At 40.1% G+C, this 24,507-nt stretch overlaps 1 protein-coding gene across 3 annotated transcripts in view; it reads left to right on the forward strand.

The window, feature by feature from the left end:
- The first annotated feature begins 3,155 nt into the window (after positions 1-3,155).
- The window catches only part of LOC106600828 (insulin-like growth factor 2 mRNA-binding protein 1), a 60,925-nt gene continuing 39,573 nt past the window's right edge, over positions 3,156-24,507 (forward strand). For 2 of the 3 annotated variants that reach the window (XM_014192530.3, XM_014192532.3), the window contains exons 1-2: positions 3,158-3,844; positions 5,088-5,148. In XM_014192530.3, coding sequence (XP_014048005.1) covers positions 3,670-3,844; positions 5,088-5,148 — 236 coding nt within the window. In that variant the 5' untranslated portion in view covers positions 3,158-3,669. Of the gene's footprint in view, positions 3,845-5,087; positions 5,149-24,507 lie in introns of all 3 variants that reach the window. The other variant, XM_014192533.3, reaches the window with a different exon arrangement.

Genomic DNA, 24,507 nt, shown 5'->3' on the forward strand with positions numbered 1-24,507 from the left:
ATGTGCATTTGTGTGTTTTGTAAAACGTTTTTTAAAAGATAAATAGTGAAGATACAGTACCAGTCAAAAGTTTGGACACCTACTCATTCAAGGGTTTTTCTTTATTTTTAAGTTTTTCACCATTGTAGAATAATACTGAAGATATCAAAACTATGAAATAACACATATGGAATCATGTAGTAACCAAAAAAGTGTTAAACAAATGAAAATATATTTTTGATTTTAGATTCTTCAAAGTAGCCACCCTTTGCCTTGATGACAGCTTCACACACTCTTGGCATTCTCTCAACCAGCTTCACCTGGAATGCTTTCCAACAGTCTTGAAGGAGTTCCCACATATGCTGAGCACCATCTCATTTGGGTTGAGGTCGGGTAATTGTGGAGGCCAGGTCATCTGATGCAGCACTCCATCACTCTCCTTCTTGGTCAAATTGCCCTTACACAGCCTGCAGGTGTGTTGGGTCATTGTCCTGTTGGAAAACAAATGATAGTCCCACTAAGCGCAAACCAGATGGGATGGCGTATCGCTGCAGAATGCTGTGGTAGCCATGCTGGTTAAGTGTGCCATGAATTCTAAATAAATCACTGACAGTGTCACCAGCAAAGCACCCCCATACCATCACACCTCCTCCTTCATGCTTCACGGTGGGCACCACACATGCAGAGATCATCCGTTCACCTACTCTGCGTCTCACAAAGACACGGCGATTGGAACAAAAAATCCAAAATTTGGACTCATCAGACCAAAGGACAGATTTCCACCGGTCTAGTGTCCGTTGCTCGTGTTTCTGGGCCCAAGCAAGTCTCCTCTTATTATTGGTGTTCTTCAGTAATGGTTTCTTTGTAGCAATTCATCCATGAAGGCCTGATTCACAGTCTCTTCTGAACAGTTGATGCTGAGATGTGTCTGTGTACATTTATTTGGGCTGCAATTTCTGAAGCTGGTAACACTAATGAACTTGTCCTCTGCAGTAGAGGTAACTCTGGGTCTTTCCTGTGGCGATCCCCATGAGAGCCAGTTTCATCATAGCGCTTGATGGTTTTTGCGACTGCACTTGAAGAAACTTTCAAAGTTCTACATTTTCTGGATTAACTGACCATCATGTCTTAAAGTGATGATGGACTGTAGTTTGTCTTTGCTAATTTGAGCTGTTCTTGCCATAATATGGACTTGGTATTTTACCAAATAAGGCTATCTTCTGTACACCAACCCTAACCTTTCACAACACAACTGATTGGTTCAAACGCATTAAAAAGGAAAGAAATTCCACAAATCACATTTTAACAAGGCACACCTCATGAAGCTGATTGAGAGAATGCAAAGCTGTCATCAAGGCAAAAGGTAGCTACTTTGAAGAAATATATTTTGATTTGTTTAACACTTTTGTTGGTTACTACATGATTCCATATGTGTTATTTCATAGTTTTGATGTCTTCACTATTATTCAACAATGTATAAAATAGTCAAAATAAAGAAAACCCTTGAATGAGTAGGTGTGTCCAAACGTTTGACTGGTACTGTATATCATGTGGTTACATGGAATTTCAATTTATTGGTATAATAACTATGTAACTACATAGTACCTATTCTTTAGGCTTACTGGTGGCTAATTTGAAACAGAATTTGGTCAGTTTCCTTTCAGTACAATTCGGCCATTGTTCTATCTGCACTTACTGTGTGACGCTGAAGAGGTATAGGCTAAAGATTCTGTTATTAATATTAAATAGGTTATAGAGTAGATGTATCTAAGCGAAACTTAGCCTACTGTAAGGTTTTGTCATAATGTGTAATTAATACAAATAAAAAAACATTTAATTAGCCTAAAAATTATTTTGCTGTTGTTTCTCAAGCCCACGACTTCGTATAGCCGTAATTATTGTGATATTATTGTAATTTTAATTTTAATTAATACATCACAAATCAAGCGTTCCATAACACGTGTTATAACGGGAGTTGTTGCCATGTGTTACGCATAATGAAATTGTTGGAAGATTTTGAGTTTTTAACCCTCCAATGTCTGTAGGCGAGCCATTTTACAACAAAGCGATACAGTATGCCTATATGCCACGTTGAATACAGTATATGCTGCACTCTCAGTAGTCAACAAAATGCCTCAATGCAGATCCATTATCGTATGATTTATTCAAAGTGATGTTCTGTCTGCAGAGATAATTAAAATATTATATTAAACACACTTAACTCACTAAGTTCGTGACTGTACATGATGAAGTACACGACTTTCGGTGGAGCACACTGTGCACACTGACTGCAGCAGAAGCTCTGCCATTTCCCCTTCCAATGAAAAGCTGCCCTTTGCGCTTTTGGGGCCTGCACCACTGGATCCTCCATTTTGAAAATTAAATCAGGGGATTGGGCGTATTTTGCCTGGTAGAGTAGTGTACACCATGTGTAGCGAGCTGTCAGTTTCCTAAAAGCCCTATACAGAAATATGATGAAAACGGAAAATTTGTAAGGCTGGCTATATGGCCAAAGAATAACCTCAAACCAAGGAATCGTTGTTCCAGCGAGGCCTTCTAGTTTCAGGCGAATGCAACAATGTTACGAGTGCTATAATGAACCTAAACAATGATACAATGTAACAATTTCCTTCCACGCTCGGCAGTTTGTTACAATGTATCTAGCTTGACTGCTGTTGGCCTCGTTGCCTATGCCACAACCTTTTGTTAGAGACTTTCGAAAATGACTTGGAAGTTTATGATTTTACGTTTATGTAACATCCTCCTGGCGACCAAATTCTTTATCACAATGCATATTCATTGGAGAGGCGGGATGACTTCAAGAGCTGGTCTGAAGAGAGAATGTCTTGACCAAATGGTATATGAGCTAAGAGCTTATATTAAACTAAGTAGACCACAACTCGCACACCTCCGACACAATAGTCATCCATTATGTTCCTATCCAAAATCTGCGAATGATTTATATATTTTTAAAGGACAAAACACACATCCGCATCTTGAAGGAAGTATCCCCTCCCGGTGACTGATATTCAGCAGACATCAGACATGCCCAGCACACTCGCGCATGTGTGGGCTACGTATGCATAAAGCCTATACGCACACAGCACGGTGGCATAGCATGAAGGCTCGCTTCGTACACTCATCTGGTGAGCTACGCGGCCAGGAGGCTGGCCCTTTCTCTAGCTACTCCAATACCACGTGGTTTCCTCTTTGCAAACAAAAAAATTGTGAATTCGAGTCGGTTTAGAGGCGGTGCCATCGCCAGGCAGAAGGATCTGTGACAGTGCAGGGTACAACTCGAGGTTGAGGGGCAGAGAGAGGAAAACATTTCTCCCGATCCCGCCATACTTCTACCACTATTCCACCATAACCACCATCAAATTCATTCAAATTGATCCATTCTACATTGTGCGATTCATTCGCTTGGGTTGCTGCAGTCAAGGTTTCTCCACTTCAATATTGGACTTAATCAGACTACAACATTACCATTACTTTCAACTTTTTTCCCTTTTTCTTTTAGTTTTACTTTGAAAATAAATGTATTTCGTTTTCTTTTACTGCTTGTGGACATTTGCAAGTGTTTTCAACCTGTGATCATCCTGGGTAGATCTATCTCGTTGCGTTTTCAAAGAAAAAAAGTTTTGTTGCTCAGATTTTTTCATTTCAATTGGAGGACCTCTATTTTTCAACATGAACAAGCTATACATTGGAAATCTCAATGAAAACGTGACTGCAGAGGACTTGGTTAAAACCTTTGATGACAACAAGATTCCATACTCTGGGCAGTTTCTTATGAAAACTGGCTACGCGTTTGTTGATTGTCCGGACGACCAATGGGCTATGAAAGCCATTGAAGCATTTTCCGGTAAGTAATTGAACGTAAATGATCACTTCAATAGCGTCGTACCTTTATGTAATTTAATTCAATGGGGAAACCACCTAGGCTCAAATGTATAAGGGTTTGCCCACTCCCCTCACCCGTCCCAATGCTAATTGTCCAGTAGAAGACATGATAGAATTAAGAGACACTTCGTAGCAAATATGTTGCATAGGCCTATAATAATCGAGAAGAGGTTTATGAAGTGCTTAGCCGAACATCAAGATACTCAACTTTTACAGGGAGAGGGGGCCCATCACACAGGCCTACCTATTTGAATGTGAACATCAAGATAACCAGATTTCTCGAATCGTATTCTATTTTAGGTCTATTTACATACTCTAAAGCGCAGTTTTGTCCTGGATATGATAGCCAAATGCCTATATTTCGGCCTTATGACCACACGCTTTTATTGTACTTACCGAAGCCTTGCTCTCTGGTGCCTTGTATGACTAGTTTCTGTGTACTCCGTAGAGCTGTAGAATCAAATCTTACACCTCCCCCTTTTGGCGAAAAGGCCACTAAAGCTAAGATAAAAATGCGTTCTATGTGTAGTTTAAAAGCATATATCGACACTATTCTTTCATAGATGAATGGCTTTGATTGCCTTGACCATTACATTGCCAAATTACTTTCCCATTCTTCTCACAAGTCACGAACGGGCTTGATTCCCTTAAATGTATCTTCACGACCTCCTACATATGTAGCATGTGATGTGTGTTCTATATAGCACGAAGGACGCCATGCTGCTCGTGTGTTAAGCCTGAAATAGATCACTAAGAACTCTAGGGCACGCAAATGTGCATCTTCAGCTTTTAATAATTGTTTGACAATGTCCTTTTCAAATGGACCATAAGTGTTCTGTTGTACTCTATATGACATGAGGGACTGGGAAGAATGAGTTGTAAAAGATCAACAATGTGTGGAAGTGAAATAGGAGTTGATGAGTTAATTCACAACGCAATTGTTGAATGGCTTTCCATTTGAGCCAGGAGGGTAACTTCTTGCCCATCATATTTCAATGACAGGCCTATTGCGTTATTGGGCACTAACTACTTATCTTGAACATGCATTGGTGCATATTAGACAACATAAGGCACAATTAAGGAACACACAACTCAGTCACATGGTAAATATTATTTCCATATGGCAAATAAATGCAATACACTGTCTACACTCTGAATGGAGGACATGGCCTCATTTATTTTCAACATAAACATTTATTTTACAGGTAAAGTGGAGCTCCATGGGAAACATATTGAGGTCGAACACTCTGTCCCTAAGAAGCAAAGGTATTTAGCACCCTCCCCCAATAACACTTCAGTTGTTGCATCTGGTAATGTATGGATTTTGCTGGAGAAAGGACATGTTGCTATTTAAGTTAATGCACGCATTAGATGTAGAGTTCTATGCCTGGTGTGTGGATGTAGTAGTAAGAAGGTTTTGTATTTAGGCTACTCTTTAATTACATTGTTGTAAACGGTGTGGCCTACTCACGTGTGGAGTATGTGGTGTCGCGAGTCTTGTCTACGTATGCACTAAAGGCTACACTTAAAACGAAAATGATGGCTGTCCATTAATTACTGGGACACTTATTTGACACTGTGAAGATAATATCGGTTGCAACGTCATCACTTAAATACCTCATGTTAATTTTACCTCCGGAAGGCTTTGTCATAGGCCTTCCTGTGTGCAGAATTATTGATAAAAAAATGTATAGGCCATAGCTACTTTTCACAGCTACTTTAGTGGCATTAGGTACGTGGTTACGTTGTGTATGTTGGCACTATATTGTCATGCACAGCCTAGTGACAATCGAGTTGCTATGTCAATATGTGGGATTGAAATTGGTTTAAATCACGTCACGACAACTACTGAAACTTCAGTAATTTGTTGCACTGGGATTATTCATTATGAAGAACGAAGCCTTTTTAATTACGTTTTTGCTTTTATTGCACACGAACATTGTTTTGTTGTTGTCTGGGCGTTGTTTTATAATGTTGAATCTCCAATAAATGTGGTCTCTGGGTTAGAAATGTGAAAAATACTATTTCTGGTCATTAATCATGAAGTAGGCCTGTAGAAAATAAATGGTTATATGTGCATGCATAGGCTATGCCTATTCTTGCTCTGGTCTAATTCGTATTTTGTCATTAAACAGACGTGTATGTGTGTATGGCAGTAAACACATATTGTGCTGAAATGTAATGCAATACTCACATCAATTCAATGGACAGTTCGTCAAAAATAATAGGTTATTTATCCGGTCTATATACATGCTATATCAAAATGGGGACATTGAGCCCTCCCTGCATTACAGTTGACCCGGTTAAAAAAATTACAACATTTTAGCGTAGTTAAAAATAGTTAAAAAAAATATTCATTACCATGAACCTTTTAACACATGTAGGTTATTTGAAATTATTAGTCTACGAAAGTACGGGTTTGAGATTAGGGTGTAACAGTTTGGGGTTAGGCTAAGAGTTTTTAATTCAGGTGTAGGCATACCTTTTTTTTACCAGCCTTTTTTTCAAGAAAACGTTTAATCGAAGGCTATATATTTTGACTTACTAAATATATTCAAACATATGTTATGCCCTATCTGTAAAAGTGGTATGTATGTAGGCTGATGTAAACGTATAGACTACATTCAAGTCTGTAATAGACCGTAGCCCTGACAAGGAAAAGTCGTGGCTGTATTGCAATAATAATAGAAATATGTGTTATAGCCTACCATTCAAGTGCCATTCATTGGTGGATTCTATGCCCGTATGGGTAAAACAATTATAACACTAATTGATGCATATAGGCTTTTTACAACCTTTGTCTGAATAACAAATTCACGGATATGCATATGGCTAATTTGAACGAGACTATATGTTCAACCCTCAATGGCATAGAGACATATAGTTGAGGTTTTCGCCCATGGAATACCCTACATTTCAGTGCAACTGTTAGAATATAGCTGTGTTGAGGTTTACGCCCATGGAATAGCCTATATTTCACAACCGTTAGATATTACCTGTTAGATACTTCTGCACTGTTGGATCTAGACACATAAACATTTCGCTACACTCGCAATATCATCTGCTAACCATGTCTATGTGACCGTTAAAATGTGATTTGATTGATTTGATTTGAACTGGAAAGGCCTACCTTTGGTGATACACAACACGTGGTCGCCCCCACTGAGAGAAGTCATCCAACGTCACTTGAGTGGGAAAAATGGCGAGCCTCATCATGAATGGCAAAGGGTGTTCTTTCTTTCGTTCATTCACTGCTGCAAAGCACGCACTCCTCTCTATTAATGTAGCAAAGCTGTTTAACTTTTTTTTTCTGTTGATCTTAGGCCTTTATAGCCTTTACCATGAAGTTAAACATAGGCTATAAATGAATGTTTCGACTAGGCCTAATATCTTGCTGACACTCAAAATGGCCGCAACAACTCAACTAGCGGTGGCCAAATTCTGTTAAAACCAGCGCTAGGTATTCAAATTCACGTGAATACATTATTATAGTTATGTCATTGTCACCTGAACATATAAATTGTAGTCCTATCAGTTATTTCTGAATTCTGCAAACGCTACCACAGTAGCCTGTGCTGAGTTGTGTTGTTTTAAATTTCCAATGAACATGCTACGCAATGCCTCATTTGATTTTGATGAGAAGCCCAGGCATAGGGGCTTTAAAAAAAAAAAAATGTTCATTTGATGAAAGTGGTCATTTTATGAGGTATTAGACAATGGTTCAAACTCTGCTCCTTTGGCTCATGCCTCTCCTTGAGAAACCATGTGACTCGAGTGCAACACCAACCCATTGTTCCATTTTATTTCGCCCACTGTAAAATAACTCATTTTGACAAATATCTATTCTACATGCCACTCACTATAGGCTATTTAAAATCACTTCAGCATATTATCTTGATCTCGTTTGTTTTCTGCATACTAGACTCTCCAATATTCAAACTATATTGTGTATTTATAATTGTTTCTTTGTATTGGCTTATGTTGCCACCCTTGTTGATTAACACAAATATATATCTTCACAAGTCGTGTCCTTTCTGCAGCGTCCTAAGTATTGAGGTGGGCTTAAGCCTGTGAGTGAAGTAGATCCTAGTGTACAATGTAGAGTTGTGGTTGTGTGTCAGAGAGAGAGAGAGAAAGGTGAGAGGGGGAGGGGTGATGGAGGAAGGATCTTCAGACATAACTCTGCCCTCCTGACATAAGTGCATACACTATAAATTAGAAATGTATGTATGCAGGGAGGGAACCCCCTCCCCTGCAAGTAATCTGTTGATGTGGCCCTGGGCATTGAAATTACCTACAAAATCAAATAAAATGTTATTTGTCACATGCTTCGTAAACAACAGGTGTAGACTAACAGTGAAAGGCTTACTCACTATTAGAATTAAGCTGTTGTGACAACTCCTAGTTTGTGTCTGATGTTTTGGGGAAAAATGGGAGACTTTGTTTGAGATGAGAAAGTTAAAGGTACAATATGTAGAAATTGCTCCGCCATTTCCTGGTTGCTAAAATTTGAATAGTTTGCCTGATTTCAGTTTATGTGACAAAACAAGCAAGTGTAGAGAATCATTGTACCATCTAAACCTCTATGAAATATATGTTCAATAACCAAAAATATTGTTTTTTCAGCTGTTTGAAGCTGGTGTACAAAACCAAAAGTAAAAGACCCAAAAATGAAGCGTAAGAACGGGAAGCATAGAAATAACGCACATAGAACAGATCTACCGCTCCTTAGACTTGCTTTCAATGAGAATGAAAGATCTGTTACTCACATTTCTATGTGAATTTGGTCAGGTCACACAAAAGCATGGCTTGCCACAACTCTAAAAAGTAACTTTTGAACATTGTGTATTTTTCTGTGTGAATTTTCAGATTTAAAGGAGTAGTTCACTATTTTACAACTTGATGTTAGATGCTTCCACGCCCTGAAATTAGTCTATGGGCCAGGAGAAACTGTAATCCATGGTTCAGTTCTCTTTATTAAACAGCCACTACAAACTTCAGCTAACTTTAGCCACCACAAGCTAATAATCAATGGAAGGGATGGGAGCATATGAGCATTTTTTAAATGGCCAAATCACCTTTAAGGAACATCAAACCAAATATGGAGTTGATTTGAACTGATTTCAGGTGATTTGGAAATACTTTTCTAAAACATACTCACATGGTCCTCTGTAGCTCAGTTGGTAGAGCATTGTTCTTTGCTATACCAGGATAGTAGGGTCGATTCCTGGGTGGCTAAGGGTAGCTGAAGTTTGGGGTGGCTGTTTAAAGAAAACTGAACCCTGGATTATAATTTCTCTTGGCCCACAGACTACTTTCAGGGTGAGGAACCATCTAACATCAAGTTGTAAAATAGTGAACTACTCTTTTTATATATGTGTGTTGGTGTGGGTGTGTACAGCTTTTGTGTGTACCACACCTCTTCCACTCACACTTGCACACAAACCCATTGCCCTGCTTCACTGATTTAAGCTTAATGAGGAATGTTACGTTTCCTTGAGCATGGCCATTTGCAATGCCGTGTTGGGCCTATTTTGATGTGCCTACACTTCTGAGAGATGTTGAAACAAAGGGAAGTTCCAGACCCCCTCCTAAATGCCAGGTGCTGGTAAAAAAAAAACATCACCCCCCTCTAGTATCACCCAACACCACCCTGAGAGAACCTGAAATGAAAAAAGAAAGGTTGGCTTCCTATTGTGACATCATGACCAGTGTTTGCAGGCCTCCAAGCCACTTGTCTATGCCCAGTGGGATGCAGGGATTGGCTATTGAACGCTTTGGGCACATCTGTATTTGGGGGGCAGGGTAGCTGCAGGAGTGCTTAGTGAAAAGAAAGCATGCCCTCTGTACTCCTGATTGCATTCATTACTGTAAATATATGTTAACTGTTTTGTAATTATCCTCCCCATTTGTCTCCTATCCATCCAGTATGGCTTTCTGTTACTGTTGCGCTTATGTGCACAAAATATGTTGTCCTCAGGGTTCTATAGAATTTGAACTGATTAGTATTAGTTTGTTCGTCCTCTTATTGATTGCAATAAACATATTTGCATATTTACTGTTTTAAAGTATGTTGGTGCTCTTTTTAAAATTATTTTTAGGGTTAGATGGGGGGAAAAAAGTTACAGGTGTGATTTTATCATGAGGGAAAAGCCCAGTATACGATTATTCAAATAATGTTGCACAAAGTTTCATTGAAAATGCTTGAAATTACTTTGAAATGTACATCGAAAGAATGAGTCAAAATGTGTATGCAAAACAGGTCCTATTGGTTTTTTTTCTTTCCCGCGTTGCAAACAAACTTCCTTGAAATATGTGGCACATATGAAAAGTCCTTGATCTGCATCAATCAAGCATGTAGTAGGGCTGTAGTATTGCTCCCATTGCCTGTCTCAAGCTAGCAGCCAGCAAACTCACTGTTTCTTCCTCTCATGATTGTTGTACTACCAAAGGCAATGCGAGGGAGGGGGTGTTGTGAGAGAGGGGGTGCGACCAATCAGCTGGCCGGAACACCTGTGTGCAGCGCCGAGAGGCCGTTGACGCTGCAGCACACAAAAAGGCAGTCCCTCGCTCCCTCCCTCTCCTTCTCCCTCGCTCTTTCTCACACACACACATCCACTCACAGCTGGCACACACACCCGACCTCTCACACACCCACAGCAAAAAGGCATGTTCTGCGCTCTATTACATTCCTGATACATAACTTTTTGCCAGCCAGGCAGAATGAGAGGAAGAGTGTGAGTGCGAGCGGCTGAGGGAGTGAGTGAGTGAGTGAATGAGAGAAAGCGAGACCAAAAGAGAGAAAGAAAGAAAGAGAGCTGTCGCATACATGCACGCACGCTCCTCTACAGGGTCATATGATTAGCTGCTCTCTCTCTTTCCGGGGCTTCAGTTGCGGAATATAGTGGAGGGAGGAGAGGCAGGGGCAGGGGCGCTGCATGGAAGGACTTCCTTATGGGCTATCTGAAGGAAAGAAAATCTAGTGGGGTGTTGTGTGGGTTGTGGTGATGGCGAGAGAAACGTGTCCATTTCTGTGTGTATGGATTGGAGAGAGGGAAGGGAATCTGTTGGAGGGGGCTAGCTGGGGGAAAATGTGCACCGTCTCTTTAAGAAACCACCAACCCCTTGCTAATGTGCCTTCTTCCCCCTCTCTGGTTTGGACCATCTGTCCTGTTTTTAAAGGGGCTGAGTCCCACTCCCTTCAGATCTTCTCACAGCTTTGGACTTGCCATGGACACCACTAACCTCTAAATCCACCCCAACCCTGTCCCCCTCCCAACACACACACATCAACCAACCATGGCTGCTGTGGGAAAAAAGCAGGGGGATTGGCAAAGTGTCTCGTAAATTTAGGTAAAAATGTGAACTGTTGACCTGGAAGAAGCCAAGGGTGAAAAGAAAGAAAGGCAGGGGGAGAAGACAGAATAAAAGAGGAGATCTTTGGGTTTTGTGTTGAATGGGAGAGCCTATATGGCGGTGGAGCAGGGAAAAGAGCTATCCACTCGGCTGGGATCAATGTGCAGCCAAATGGATTTGTCTCCATGTGTGAGAGTCAGGATTTTCTGAGCTGCAACTGAAATGCAAGGGAAACCAACCCTTCCCACCTACACAAATCAAATCAAAATGTATTGTTCACATACACATGGTTAGCAGATGTTAATGCGAGTGCAGCAAAATGCTTGTGCTTCTAGTTCCGACAGTGCAGTAATATCTAACAAGTAATCTAACAATTCCCCAACAACTACCTAATACACACAAATCTAAAGGGGTGACTGAGAATATGTTCATATAAATATATGGATGAGCGATGGCAGAGCAGCATAGGCAAGGTGCAATAGATGGTATAAAATACAGTATATACATATGATATGAGTAATGTAAGATATGTAAACATTATTAAAGTGGCATTGTTTAAAGTGACTAGTGATCCATTTATTAAAGTGGCCTGTGATTGGGTCTCAATGTGGGCAGCAGTCTGTCTGAGTTAGTGATTGCTGTTTAGCAGTCTGATGGCCTTGAGATAGAAGCTGTTTTTCAGTCTCTCGGTCCTAGCTTTGATGCACCTGTACTGACCTCGCCTTCTGGATGGTAGCGGTGTGAACAGGCAGTGGCTTGGGTGGTTGTTGTCCTTGATGATCTTTTTGGTCTTACTGTGACATCGGGTGCTGTAGGTGTCCTGGAGGGCAGGTAGTTTGCCCCCGGTGATGCGTTGTGCCGACTGCACCACCCTCTGGAGAACCTTGCGGTTGAGGGAGGTGCAGTTGCCGTACCAGGCGGTGATATAGCCCGACAGGATGCTCTCGATTATGCATCTGTAAAAGTTTGTCCGGGTTTTGGCTGACAAGCCATATTTCTTCCACCTCCTGAGGTTGAAGAGTCGCTCTTGCGCCATCTTCACCACACTGTCTGTGTGGGTGGACCATTTCAGTTAGTCTGTGATGTGTACGCCGAGGAACTTAAAACTTTCCAGGAGGGGGCTGAGCACACACCCTTGTGGGGCCCCAGGGTTGAGGGTCAGCGAAGTGGAGATGTTGTTTTCTAACTTCACCACCTGGGGCGGCCCATCAGAAAGTCTAGGACCCAATTGCTTTGAGGGTATTATGGTGTTGAATGCTGAGCTGTAGTCAATGAACAGCATTCTCACATAGGTATTCCTCTTGTCCAGATGGGATAGGGCAGTGCGCAGTGTGATGGCGATTGCATCGTTTGTGGACCTGTTGGGGCGTTATGCAAACTGAAGGTGGAGGTGATATGATCCTTGACTAGTCTCTCACAGCACTTCATGATGACAAAAGTAATTTAGTTCAGTTGTCTTTGCCTTCTTCGGTACAGGAACAATAGTGGCCACCTTGAAGCATGTGAGGAAACACACATACACAGCAGGGAGGCCCCGGGGTAGAGTTGAGCTGTCCCTGTGTGGACAGACGGAGGCTCGCCTCACCGTCCCACTCCACAACACTCCATCCCACCCATCCAAGGGCACGTTACCCAGAAGAAGCCTCCTTGAGAGCGTATTTCTCCAGGGGTGGCTCTGCACCAAACAGCTGGATGGAAATGTCAGTTGACGGGGCAGATAAGCACAAAATGCACCGCTTAACTCTAATAACAAATTGGGTGGGCGTTTATGATGCATTTTTTTAAATGTGTTTTTGCAAGGATTAATAGACGGGTTATTGCAAAATAATTCTAGAAAATCTAAACAATTAGATGATAATGAATGGTACAATGTATCAAAATGATCTTAGATATACTTTTTGTATTGAACTTTCTCTAGCTTCATTATGAAAGTTAAATATAGTTTCCTAAGAACAGTTGAAGTGTGAGGAACACTTTGTTATAGCTCAGACATTGTGGTAGGCTTGTCAAACATTTGCCTTCCGACAGTACTTAGCACCTCTGAACATTGTCACTTTTGTGTTTACCCAGCAAAGACCTTGAAGTCATCAGCCACTCAGCCTTGTTAAAATACTCCAAACCAGAAGGTGACAGTAGCGTTGTTTGGCAATACAGGTCCGTGTGTGTAGCTTAATTTATGGTCTAGATTCCAATGTTAGCCAGCTATACAGCTAGCTGCGCAAATGTTGCTATTTTGTAGAAAGCCATAGTTGATACTGGCCAGATGGCCACAGCTAACTACCTAACATGATGACGAAGAAACTATTTAATTAACTCTCCATAATCCCCTACTGCCAGTGCCAGCCCATAGCCAAATATTTAGCTAGCTAACGTTAGCATATTCTCTAGCTAGCACAGCTTAGCAAGCTAGCTAGCTAGGTAAGGAGTCTGCCCTATCTTGTCAGCTATCACAGGCAGCTGTTTCATGTAAACAAATCCATTGTGATTTAATTATAGTGTCAATATTAGTTATCTAGCTTGGAGGAATTATTTAGTTTTGTGTGCATTGCATCTATGCAATTCGCTAGGTACCATCCCATAGCCTACATTGCATATGAAGTGTGACTTGCTCATGACATTTAACCGTGGATGTAAATTGCCCTCTTTTTATCCCTTTTTGTTGTCACTCCTGTTGGCTTCCTCATGTGGGGGTTTGTGCTCTCTGATTGGCTCAAAGTCAGGTTGTTGGCCACTGACGAGCATTGCGATTCTACAAGTAGAAACGTCAGGTTCGTTGCTACCGGGTCTGCACGAAGCAGGTACCAGTTTTGTCCTAGCAAGAGAAGGAACGGGCTCCCACAGTGATACAATTCTATCGGCAGTCTGATTCATGCTTTAGGTTGTGCCCATACACTTTTAAAGTACTTTGTTAAGTTTAATCCAGTCCTTTTCTCTCCTTTATGATGTTTTACAGACTGTTGAATTTGGTTTGAATAAAAACATCAACGTAGGGTTAAATAAATGCCATATAGAACATTTATGAATGGAGTAGAACTGAAAGTATGTGGCCCTTTTTGTGATGTCTGGCCTGTCTGAAGAGCTTGCATGACTAAGGGGCTTTTGTTGATTTGTTTTTATTTATCACTTTTATTTACTCTGGGTCACACAGTCAGCTGATGTTTACTTACTAACCTCACTGTTCCTGGAATACAAAGTCTTCAGCCTCGCTCAGTCTAGCAGAACGTCTTCACCCCCCCCCCCCCCCCCAAAAAAAAAGTACTTCCCTGTGTTAGGGGCCTCCCGCCCCCTAACCCCTGACCTCTCTTTGTGTGCCTTGTGAACCGGCCTCTCTGGAGGCTCGGTTGGGTGAGGAACACGGTAAACACTCCCAAAGTTTCCCCCTGGGGCAAACCAGAGGATGGGAGGGGTGTGTGTGCATGAAGGGGTAGTGCCTCTTAGAACTAAATACTTAAACATATATTTTGCAATGAGAGAAATTTAAGATCAAGGAGCTATAGTGTTTTTTATGTCAGTTGGTTCTTGTGTCAGAGTTATTCTGTGTAATTAAAGTCCCTCTCTTGCTATCCATGTGGATCTTTACAAACCTGAAGTTGACTGCTTTCCATAGGAAATATGTGTACCATGGGTATTATGTCAAAGGCACATTTTTCTGAATTAGTCTTTCTATCATATAAACTATTGAGGCTGGGATATGTTCCCTCTTTAAGTTGTCACATATAGCTTCTGCTCCAATAGGATGCAGCTTTTTGTAAATAAGTTAACCTTGACATAGTAACAGCTAGATCCGACTCACATCCTCGTTTTTAGTACCTTTGTATTAAAATGTATTACACTACCAGTACGTTTGCTGTGGTCTGTGGAAAGACCCATATGTGGTTATCTTACCTAGTTGAATGCACTGACTGTAAATCTTTCTGGATAAGAGTGTCTGCTAAATGGCCGAACTGGAAAAAGGTATTCAAGGAGAAAGTCTCCTTTTACACTGAATATCATCTCCCCTCTAAATGTGGGAGAAAGTCAAAAGATGAATAACATCATAGGTGTGCATCTAGTGTGATCTTCTTCATTTTGCGAGTTTGACTCATCAAATTGAATCCGTCAAGAGGTCAAACGTCCTTATTGGATTTCTCCTTGACTTTGCTGGATTTCCATACTCAATGCAGACAAGCTTGTCTCGTTGCCTTGTTATGGCTTGTTATGAAATTGTCTATCAGTGCTATGTCTATCACGCCTGTTCCTTTGTATCCTTCCGAGTTGATATGGAAAAGCAAGGCCAGAGGGAACAGGACAGAGCCTCTGTATTCTGCATCTGCAAACCCAAAAGAAGCTAAGATATCCCCCGGGCTGCAGCTCTAGATGGCATACACTACGTTGCATCTCTCGGCCCCTTTAGCCACAGTCAAACCACAGTGGGTCAATAGGCAAGACCAGAGTGTCACAGTAAATGACTGGTGACAACTGCTATCCCCTCTATATCGATTCATTGAAAATTGAAGGACGTTAGAACAAACAGGTGATAGACAATCATAAGCTACATCCCACTGCTAAATGTCTTGTTTCATTTCACTGTGTGAAAATTCCAAGGGATCAATTTTTATAAAGGTGTGACTGGTTTATCTTTATTTCTGTTGTCTATTTATTAAATCGAAGGATATTGAAGCAATGTTTTCATTGGGAGAAACTAACATCTTGTTAAAATACTGTTATTGCCATGTTATTACCACTTTATGTGCTATAATATATAGTGCTGCAGAGTTTTAAATGTAGTTACATTTAGGCATCATCAAAAGATTGCTGAATATTTTTCACATGTAATTCACATTAAGTTCATGACCCATGTTGTAGACAGAAACGCTTGTTTCTCTTGGAAGTTTAAATGAAATCACAGCATTTATTTTCTCAAAACTTTGCTCTTCATTTATTAAACTGTTGAAATTGGACATGTATTACTTCACCATTTGAATGGATAGATATTGTATGCCAAGATGTTGATTATTCCTTTCAAAGTGACTGAGCTATTCTGATATTGACTATATGTGGAATTTTTTCAGCATACATTCATTAGTTCACAAATACGTTTGAATGTGTTTGCACATTTTGAATGGATAAATATTAAATGCCAAGATGTTGATTACTCATTTCATAGCCAACGATGTTGACAATTTGTGTGGTGTCAAGTCTTTCTCTCTTTAGATTTAGTTCACAGCAGTAAAAAAGTCACTTTTCACCAGCTCTGTTGCATTTAATCACCTCTTCTCATCAAGGACCCAAGTGTTGTTTGTCATGAATGTGCATCATCATCATCCACCTGTTTGATCACCCAGGGCAGCCATTTTGTTCCAGAGTGCTCCCTGTACACTTGGACACCAATGAGCAGAGAGCCTAGTGGGCGGAGCTTCCCCAGTCAGTCCCACTTTGCTGTTCTGCTCTGCTTTAAGAGGTGTTGTGTCTCGTGTGGATTTTGCAACTGTGCTCCCACCTCCTTTCTGTGGGTGTCACAGTGGGGCTTGGCACCCAAAAGTGCCGGAATGTGGAAGGTCTCGATGGGGAGAGAGAGGGTATTTCTTGCTTGTCTTCAGAAATCCTTGGCCCACTTCTCAGTAATTTAGTCCAGGGGTTCCAAAGTGGCGGAGCTCTAAATGGTCTGCCAATTTCTATACATTTTCAACAACAACAAAAACATGAGTGGTAACCCAGATGTGAGTGCAGATCCCAGGTGTGGAAAGTGTAGATGCAATTCCAGTGCACATATTGTATGTACTGTACAAGGTCATTAAAGCTCTGAGAAAGATAACGCTGTTGTAGACAGCATAATACATTTCAAATAGCTCAATGAAGTTATTGAAAGACTGTCTGCAGTGTTTTTGTCTGAAAAGACAGTTTGAAGTGGGAACGTGACGTTATGGGATTTGTGGTAGTCGCAGTAGCAGCACGATCTAAGGATTGTGGAGTTGTGTGGGCCAAAGATTCATAATTGTATTATGTTCTTATATTAACTTACGGTGGGGTTCTTGGATGCTAATAAGAATGTTTACCTTTTTGTAATGAATAACTATTGATTTATTAAATATTCTTTTCATATAAATAATTATCTAATGCTGTAAACACGTTCGGCCTCAACAGACAAGTTGTTAAGACTTTTTGAAAACTGTCTTCAAATGACTGAGTTAAATCTTAATGACATTTTTCATAGTATTGAATTGGAAAAGAAAATATGTCTTTAAAGTATGTAACATGACATCACACGTAAAAGTGTTACTGAACCTTAATAAACTATGGTTTATAAACTAATTATTTTTGTTGCATCACAGGTGAGAAAGCAGTGCTATTTTAGACATCCAAAATCACCAATTGATTATTGAGACAATGAAAAGAATTGTGACTGAACCGAGTGTAGGTTTACAGGTCATTTATCTGTATTTTAAAGTACGTCTTAGTGAGCAAATAGCTCGGCCCTTCACGGGTCAACACTCTTGGTAGTGCCATGCTCTATCAGTGCCCTGAAGTCATCACCATTTTCCTAAATAGTTACTGAAGGACTACTTTATGTAAACCTTCCCATACAGTGAATAAGTTTGTGTTGTATCTGAGGCGCACGAAAGGATGGCTTAATATTTGTTAACAGTGACGTGTTAATGGGGTTTCCCTTACCAGATCCATTGACCTTGGTGACAGTTAGAGGTTTTTTTTCTCCCTTTCCTGCAGTCAAACGACCTAGTTGCCTCAGGGGTGGAATGTTATTCATGTTTTTCATAACTTCATAATTAATAAACAATATTTTTTTTCAACCTCAGAAAATCTGATGTTTCTATGTCAAACGGTTTTGATATATTTCAGTCTTCTGTGATGAATATAAAGTGTAATAGAGGGATGCGAACTCAAAATGTTCTACATTTCAAGACTGTATATCTGAAATTGTACAGGTAAGTGTCTTCTTCTTTTTAAGCCCATAACCATGTGTGTGAGGTGTATACTTTTGTTTCAAAGTAGATTTGTTTAAGACTACCAAGAAACTCTGTGTGACCCTGATTTAGCCCACTGCCGTATTAAGGAAATACTCAAATATATATATAAAAAATATGTCTATGTCAAGCTTTAAAATGTGTATAATTAGAGGGCAACATCAATGGAAAAAGATAGAAATCGTCTAATGTCATTGAGCATGATTACTTTAGATGTAGGAAGATATGTGTAGACATGTCTCTGCTGCAATTCACATCTTGATATAAGGTGGTAAGAAGTGGGTGTGTCAAATGATATGTAAGTATTTTCTTATTATTGTTCTCTTATGAGGCCTTGCAAAGCAAAGTGAAGACCCATTTTCTCCCCTCCTCCATTTTTCTCCCCTCTATCGCTCCTTCTCGCTCCTTCTCGCTCTTTCGCTTTCTCGCTCTTTCCCTCAGTCTCACAGCTCTGACTCTGAATCAGTTAAAATGGAGCCTCCAGGTCACATGTCTGCCAAACAGGCATGTGCTGGTATGGCCATGCTATCCCCTTTCACACACACACACACACACACACACACTACAAGGCAGAGGGAGCGAGGGCGGCTTACAAGCCTACACCCTTACTCAACCCCCTTCCCCCACCTCATACCTCTCCCCCTCATACTAGTCACTTCATCATACTGGGAGTGTGTGCCATGTCACACACAGGACACATGCTCACATGGATGTGAGTGTGGTGTTGGATTTCTGGATTAAGATTATTTGCTGAGTTGCTGCGCACATAGATCGAGGAGCGATGAGATCGAAATCTATTGAAATATGTTTTGTGTTGGTATTATTTTTGTCCAGCAAACATACAAAAGCAAACATACATGGTTTGTTATTTGAGAATGCACAACTGTATTTTTCCTCCCTCGGTTGTGGTTTCAGGCGTCATTTCAGTCTCATACGAAAAGGATGAGGTTGAACACACTCTGACCGATGTTATGAATAAAACTTGTTTTTGTGTGGTTTTCAGTTAAGGGTCAGGTCTAATTAAAATGACTGGCATGTTGGGATGCCATTGGGTCAACATTTTATCCTTGTCTTCGTTACCCACATACAGATAACCCCCAAAATAAAGGAAACACTTGAGTAAATGAGGGTTCTGGCGGCTCTGTTATGGTGTGGGGTGCATTTTCCTGGCATGGTTTAGGTCCTCTCATCCCCTTAGAGGGTAAGGTAAACACCAATTAAATACACAGCCAGCCCTTCTGTGTGATCACCTTCAACTTATGGTGAAGCACTTCTATCCTGGTGGAAGTGGCTTCTTCCAGGATGACAATGCCCCTATACACAGGGCACGAGTGGTCACTGAATGGCTTGATAAGCATGAAAACGATGTAAACCATATGCCATAGCCGTCTTAGTCACCAGATCTCAACCCAATCAACACTGATGGGAGATTCTGGAGCGGCAACTGAGACAGCATTTTCCACCACAATCAACAAAACACCAAATTATGGAATTTCTTGTGGAAGAATGGTGTCGCATCCCTCCAATACAGTTCCAGACACTTGTAGAATCTATGCCAAGGCGCATTGAAGCTATTCTGGCAACTCGTGGTGGCCCAACGCCCTATTAAGTCACTTTATGTTGGTGTTTCCTTTATTTTGGCAGTTACCTGTTTGTTAACCAAGGTGTTGATTGATCTCTGCATAGTGAGTTTTAATGTGTTTCAATTCCTCTTCACCTCTAGTAATACTTCTGTAACAAGACTTTGCTAATAGTTACTTTATTGAGGGAAAATGTACTTACTACGACTGTGATATGTGGTTGTCTCACCTAGCTACCTTAAGATGAATGCACTAACTGTAAGTCGTTCTGGATAAGAGCGTCTGCTGAATGACTAAAATGTGAATATTAATATTTTGAGTCTGAGAATTTGATAGATTTGTTGAATGTTCATAAAACACACATGCACAGAGAAACCCTGCAGTTTGCTAATTTCTTAGAATAACTTCTGATACCTCAAGTAAATGTGAAAGAAATATTGCAATCTACGTGAAACCATGCAATGGAATTATGAGGAAGTGGGTCCTTGCTTCAATGTTCAAGTATTGAGCAAAATGCTTGACAGAAATGTTATTTGTCATCTAGTTTAGAACTAATTTAGTTGTATTAGTTTTAGCTTTTGTTATTTCTCTCTGAGGCTATGTGGACTGTACCAAACATAACACATGGTTAACAGAGTTGAGCTGTAGTGTGTCTTAAAACTAGCCTTCCCTGTAGCTCAGTTGGTAGAGCATGGTGTTTGCAACGCCAGGGTTGTGGGTTCGATTCCCACGGGGGGCCAGCACAGAAAAAAAAAGTATGAAATTGCATTCACTACTGTAAGTCGCTCTGGATAAGAGCGTCTGCTAAATGACTAAATGTAAATGTAAAACGTTTTTTTTTTTAATTGGAATATAGAGGCCAAATATCTTTGCCATGTTGATCGGCAATGATCATTACCCAACGTTCCTCAATCAATGTTTGGGGCAGCAGTCATGGCGTTGTGCTGTGTGTTGGAAGTTACACATGAGAAGGGAACTAAACAGAGGAAGGGAGGGATGCCTTGGCTGTTCCTAGGAGTCAGTTGCATATAGAGTGGACTGGCCCCCACATTCTGGACGTTGTATTGGTCCTTGGGGTTCATTGATTCAAAACAAAGTCAGAGCTGACGTCACACTCTCCGAGGAAGAAACCCCCCTCTTGTTTTTGAAACACAAGTACATCGTGGCTCTCTTTCTTTCTCTCTCTTTCTCTCTCAAAGTGAACTTTGAAGTTGGAGATGCTTGTTACTTTTAGCAAGGTTTTGAAAACTGTTTGTGGTCATATTGATGAATATGGATATTTTGGTAGATGTTTTTAGAGGAAGGTTTTAATCATTTATTTTTGTTAATCTGTTTATGTGACTGGGGGGAAACAGATATCTATACATGGGCATTGTAGTAAATGATTACCTTACACTTTGTTACTTTTGAAGTGTTCTGATTTGTTCAAGGACACTAAATTCTCAAAAGTAGGACCATCTAATTTAGTCAAATTACTTATTTACCTTTTTGAAGGTAAATGGGGAGAATAACTTCTCTCTTCTTCTGAAGTGGATCTCACAGAAGGCTTCTGGTTGGACCACGTTTTTAGTTAACTAAAGATGATGGTGTTGATGGCATAGAACTTTGTGTTTGAAGAATTTAGAAACAAAAATTAATGTTTTTGAAAATAGAAAACAGTATATGTTGTGGTGCTGGATAAGCAAATTCTTTCCACAGTTGTATTTTTGTACATTAAAATCTGGCAAAGGACAGGCTTTACCCCAATGCTGACCATTTGGAGAGGGTCCTATAAGTTGAACTGGAAATTGTACTGTATAATTGAGTATAATACAATACAATTTCTGTTATTACTCTATGGAAATTAATTTGTTATTCAATTATTTTAATTTATGTGTAAAGATATGTTATAACTTTTTAGAGTATGTTATGTTAATTAATTGTAAAGGTTTCTGGGCTTAATTGACTTGTAGACTAGTTGTATTGAATTCAGAACTTTGCAGTGGTAACATTGTGATTTCATTGGGGTGTGGGCACAATGCTTTAACACTATCTTAATATGATGTTCATATTTTTTTTATTTAGGAGGAGTATTTGTCTCCCCTCACTCCCTATTCTCACGTATATTCACTGTGCATCCTAAAGGTACTCTGATAGGTGTTTTACATCGGAGTTATAATGTAATGTATCTCGATATATAATAAAGCAACAAAATAACCATTTGACATCACACCAACTTTAATGTTATTCAGTTTACAAAGTTAATTTTTGTACATTTAAATTCAAACAATTATCAGTGATTGATATCAGATTTATAGCAGTAGGCCTAGGACAATATCAGTTCTCCGCCTATATCAGTTCTCAGAATCAGAATCACCTTCATTTGCCAAGTACATTTACGCATACTCGGGAATGTTACTTGGTGATATGGTGCTGCTAGTGATAGACAGCATTTAGAGACAAAATACAGAAAACAGAGTTTAAACAAAGTTTACATACATTATATTTATTATATACAACTAGGTAAAGTGAGAGAATGAGAAAATATGCAAATACACAAATGTTCACCAGTGTTTGTGTCATGTAATTGTTTATTGTTTCTTTGGCGTAATACTTTGTGTATTATTTGTGGGGAATAATTGTTTATCTTAAAGAATGTAGTTTGGAAATATGTACATTTCTCATTTTAGAATTGAAAGATTTCGAAGTTCTGTTCATAGTGTACATTAGACAGCAATGAGTTGACGACACTAAAGTTGTTACTCTGGCAAAAACAATGTGGATAAACTTGAGAATTTTACATTTAATTTGGTTTTATATAATACTGATATGAACTATAATTCGTTCAACTAGTAGGCCTTCTCCCTTAGTGTTGAATTATTTGTTTGCCATCATTGGCATGATGCGTGCATGCACAATGAGTGAGATTCCCCTAACGTTTGACAACGTCGATATAAAGTATGGACTCAGATGGTACAAAGTGTTGTCATCTTTATGCTACATTATGATTTCGATGAAAACTTAATACGATGTTTTTCACTGCTTGATAATGATATTTCAATAGCCATTTCACTCTAGAGTGTAGTTGGGTGTTAATAATTAAATTGGTATATGTCTTTTCTCGCTATCAAAACAAACAACTCGGTTATTACATCCATTTCAAGTAGAACGTTTAGTGGGGTTTTTGTCATGCCTCTCACTTCTTACCTATTTGGAATAAACACTGGTTTATCTCCTCCCATGCTTTGACGAAAACTGACACACGTTGTGTGACCGAATGGATTTGCCTTTGCTTTCTCGGACGTATTATGGGCAATTAAGAAATACATTTTGCACGTTTATGAGGACGCGTGAGGCTTTGATCATTCATGTATAGGCTATAATGCATAGAAAATGTAGGCTAACCGTTTAAACACTCAATCTAGGTCTCATTAGAACCAGCAGACATGTCGACATCAGATGAAAAGCGAATGCAAGGATGTGGGGTTATGTTTCTGCTCCATGAGTCATGTTTAAACGTTATAGCAAGTAGCCTACGTGGTTCTATTCTATACGCTATGGGGCTTGACTTCTCCTGGACAGTGCAGCGACGGGAAGAAAATCGTCCACGTCAAACGCAGCAATGATTCATCTGAAGTAAGTGCATATGTATCAGAAATGTGTCACTGCTCGATATCACCAGCATAGCTAAACCCTTGCTATACCCCCTGTATGCGTCAGGCGTGCTCTCTGGCATACATTGGAGCCACACGCTCCCTCCTTTCTTCTATCCAATGACTGCTTCTATCTTCTCCCCCTCCCCTCCCTTTCGCTTCTCTAGGTGGGCGGTGCAGCTACTCGGAGAACCGCCTCTTCCACGATGCTGTAGTACTCGCGAGTAGTTTACAGACTTTATGAATGAAGGCAGGTTTTCCTCCAAACAGCAGCGCTAGGCTGTAGAGCGATGGGGGGAGGTGTGTAGCCACCGCACTGACAGACAGGGAGAAGCAAGAGCGTTTGCTTTCTCAATAGAATCTAATGAACAGTCTTTCCTTTCCAATGCAATATAGCCAGACGTGCATTGATAATATGTAGATATACAATATTGTGCATGTCTTCGACTATGGTTGCATAGCCTATAATACGCCTATTGTTTAACCTTTAAACAATAGTGATAAAATGGCAGCTGTTTTTTTCTTTTTGTGTGTAAGTTATTAATAGTATATTATCTTTATAAGCGTTTGTTTTACCCATACAGGAACCTAGACACGAATTCTCAACGTAGTGACTGTCTGTGCCACTCATCCATATCAATTTATTCAATAGGTGACGCCCAGATGAATAGTGCTCTCAGTGATGTTTCTAAATGTTCTGGTATATTCTGCGCTGCCACATGTGACTGTATTTCATTGTGGTAATTGGGCGTTGTCCAATAAAGATGGCTACCTACTTGCTGGCTCACATGGCTCAGATTTATCTAGGGTGGTGTCATTTGCAGTGAACTAGAAAATACGGCTTTACAGACATGTGTGTGTCTAAGAGCCCTGTAAGTGTTCAAACTGCCACCATAGCAAGTTATATGCGGTGTTTTGGTTTTGTTTATATTCTGAACATATGCATTCTTATTAACCAACAGACCGCAAATTCATCCTAATCCGGACTACTTCTAATTTGAAGAATAGCTTTCTTATTTGTCTGATTCAGATTTTACCCGCTGGGTTCTGCATGGCAAGTATGGAATATGGACAGAGAGACAAATAAGGAAAATA

The sequence above is a fragment of the Salmo salar genome, chromosome 03, assembly GCF_965601325.2.
Source record: "Salmo salar chromosome 03, fSalSal1, whole genome shotgun sequence".
Lineage (NCBI taxonomy): Eukaryota > Metazoa > Chordata > Actinopteri > Salmoniformes > Salmonidae > Salmo > Salmo salar.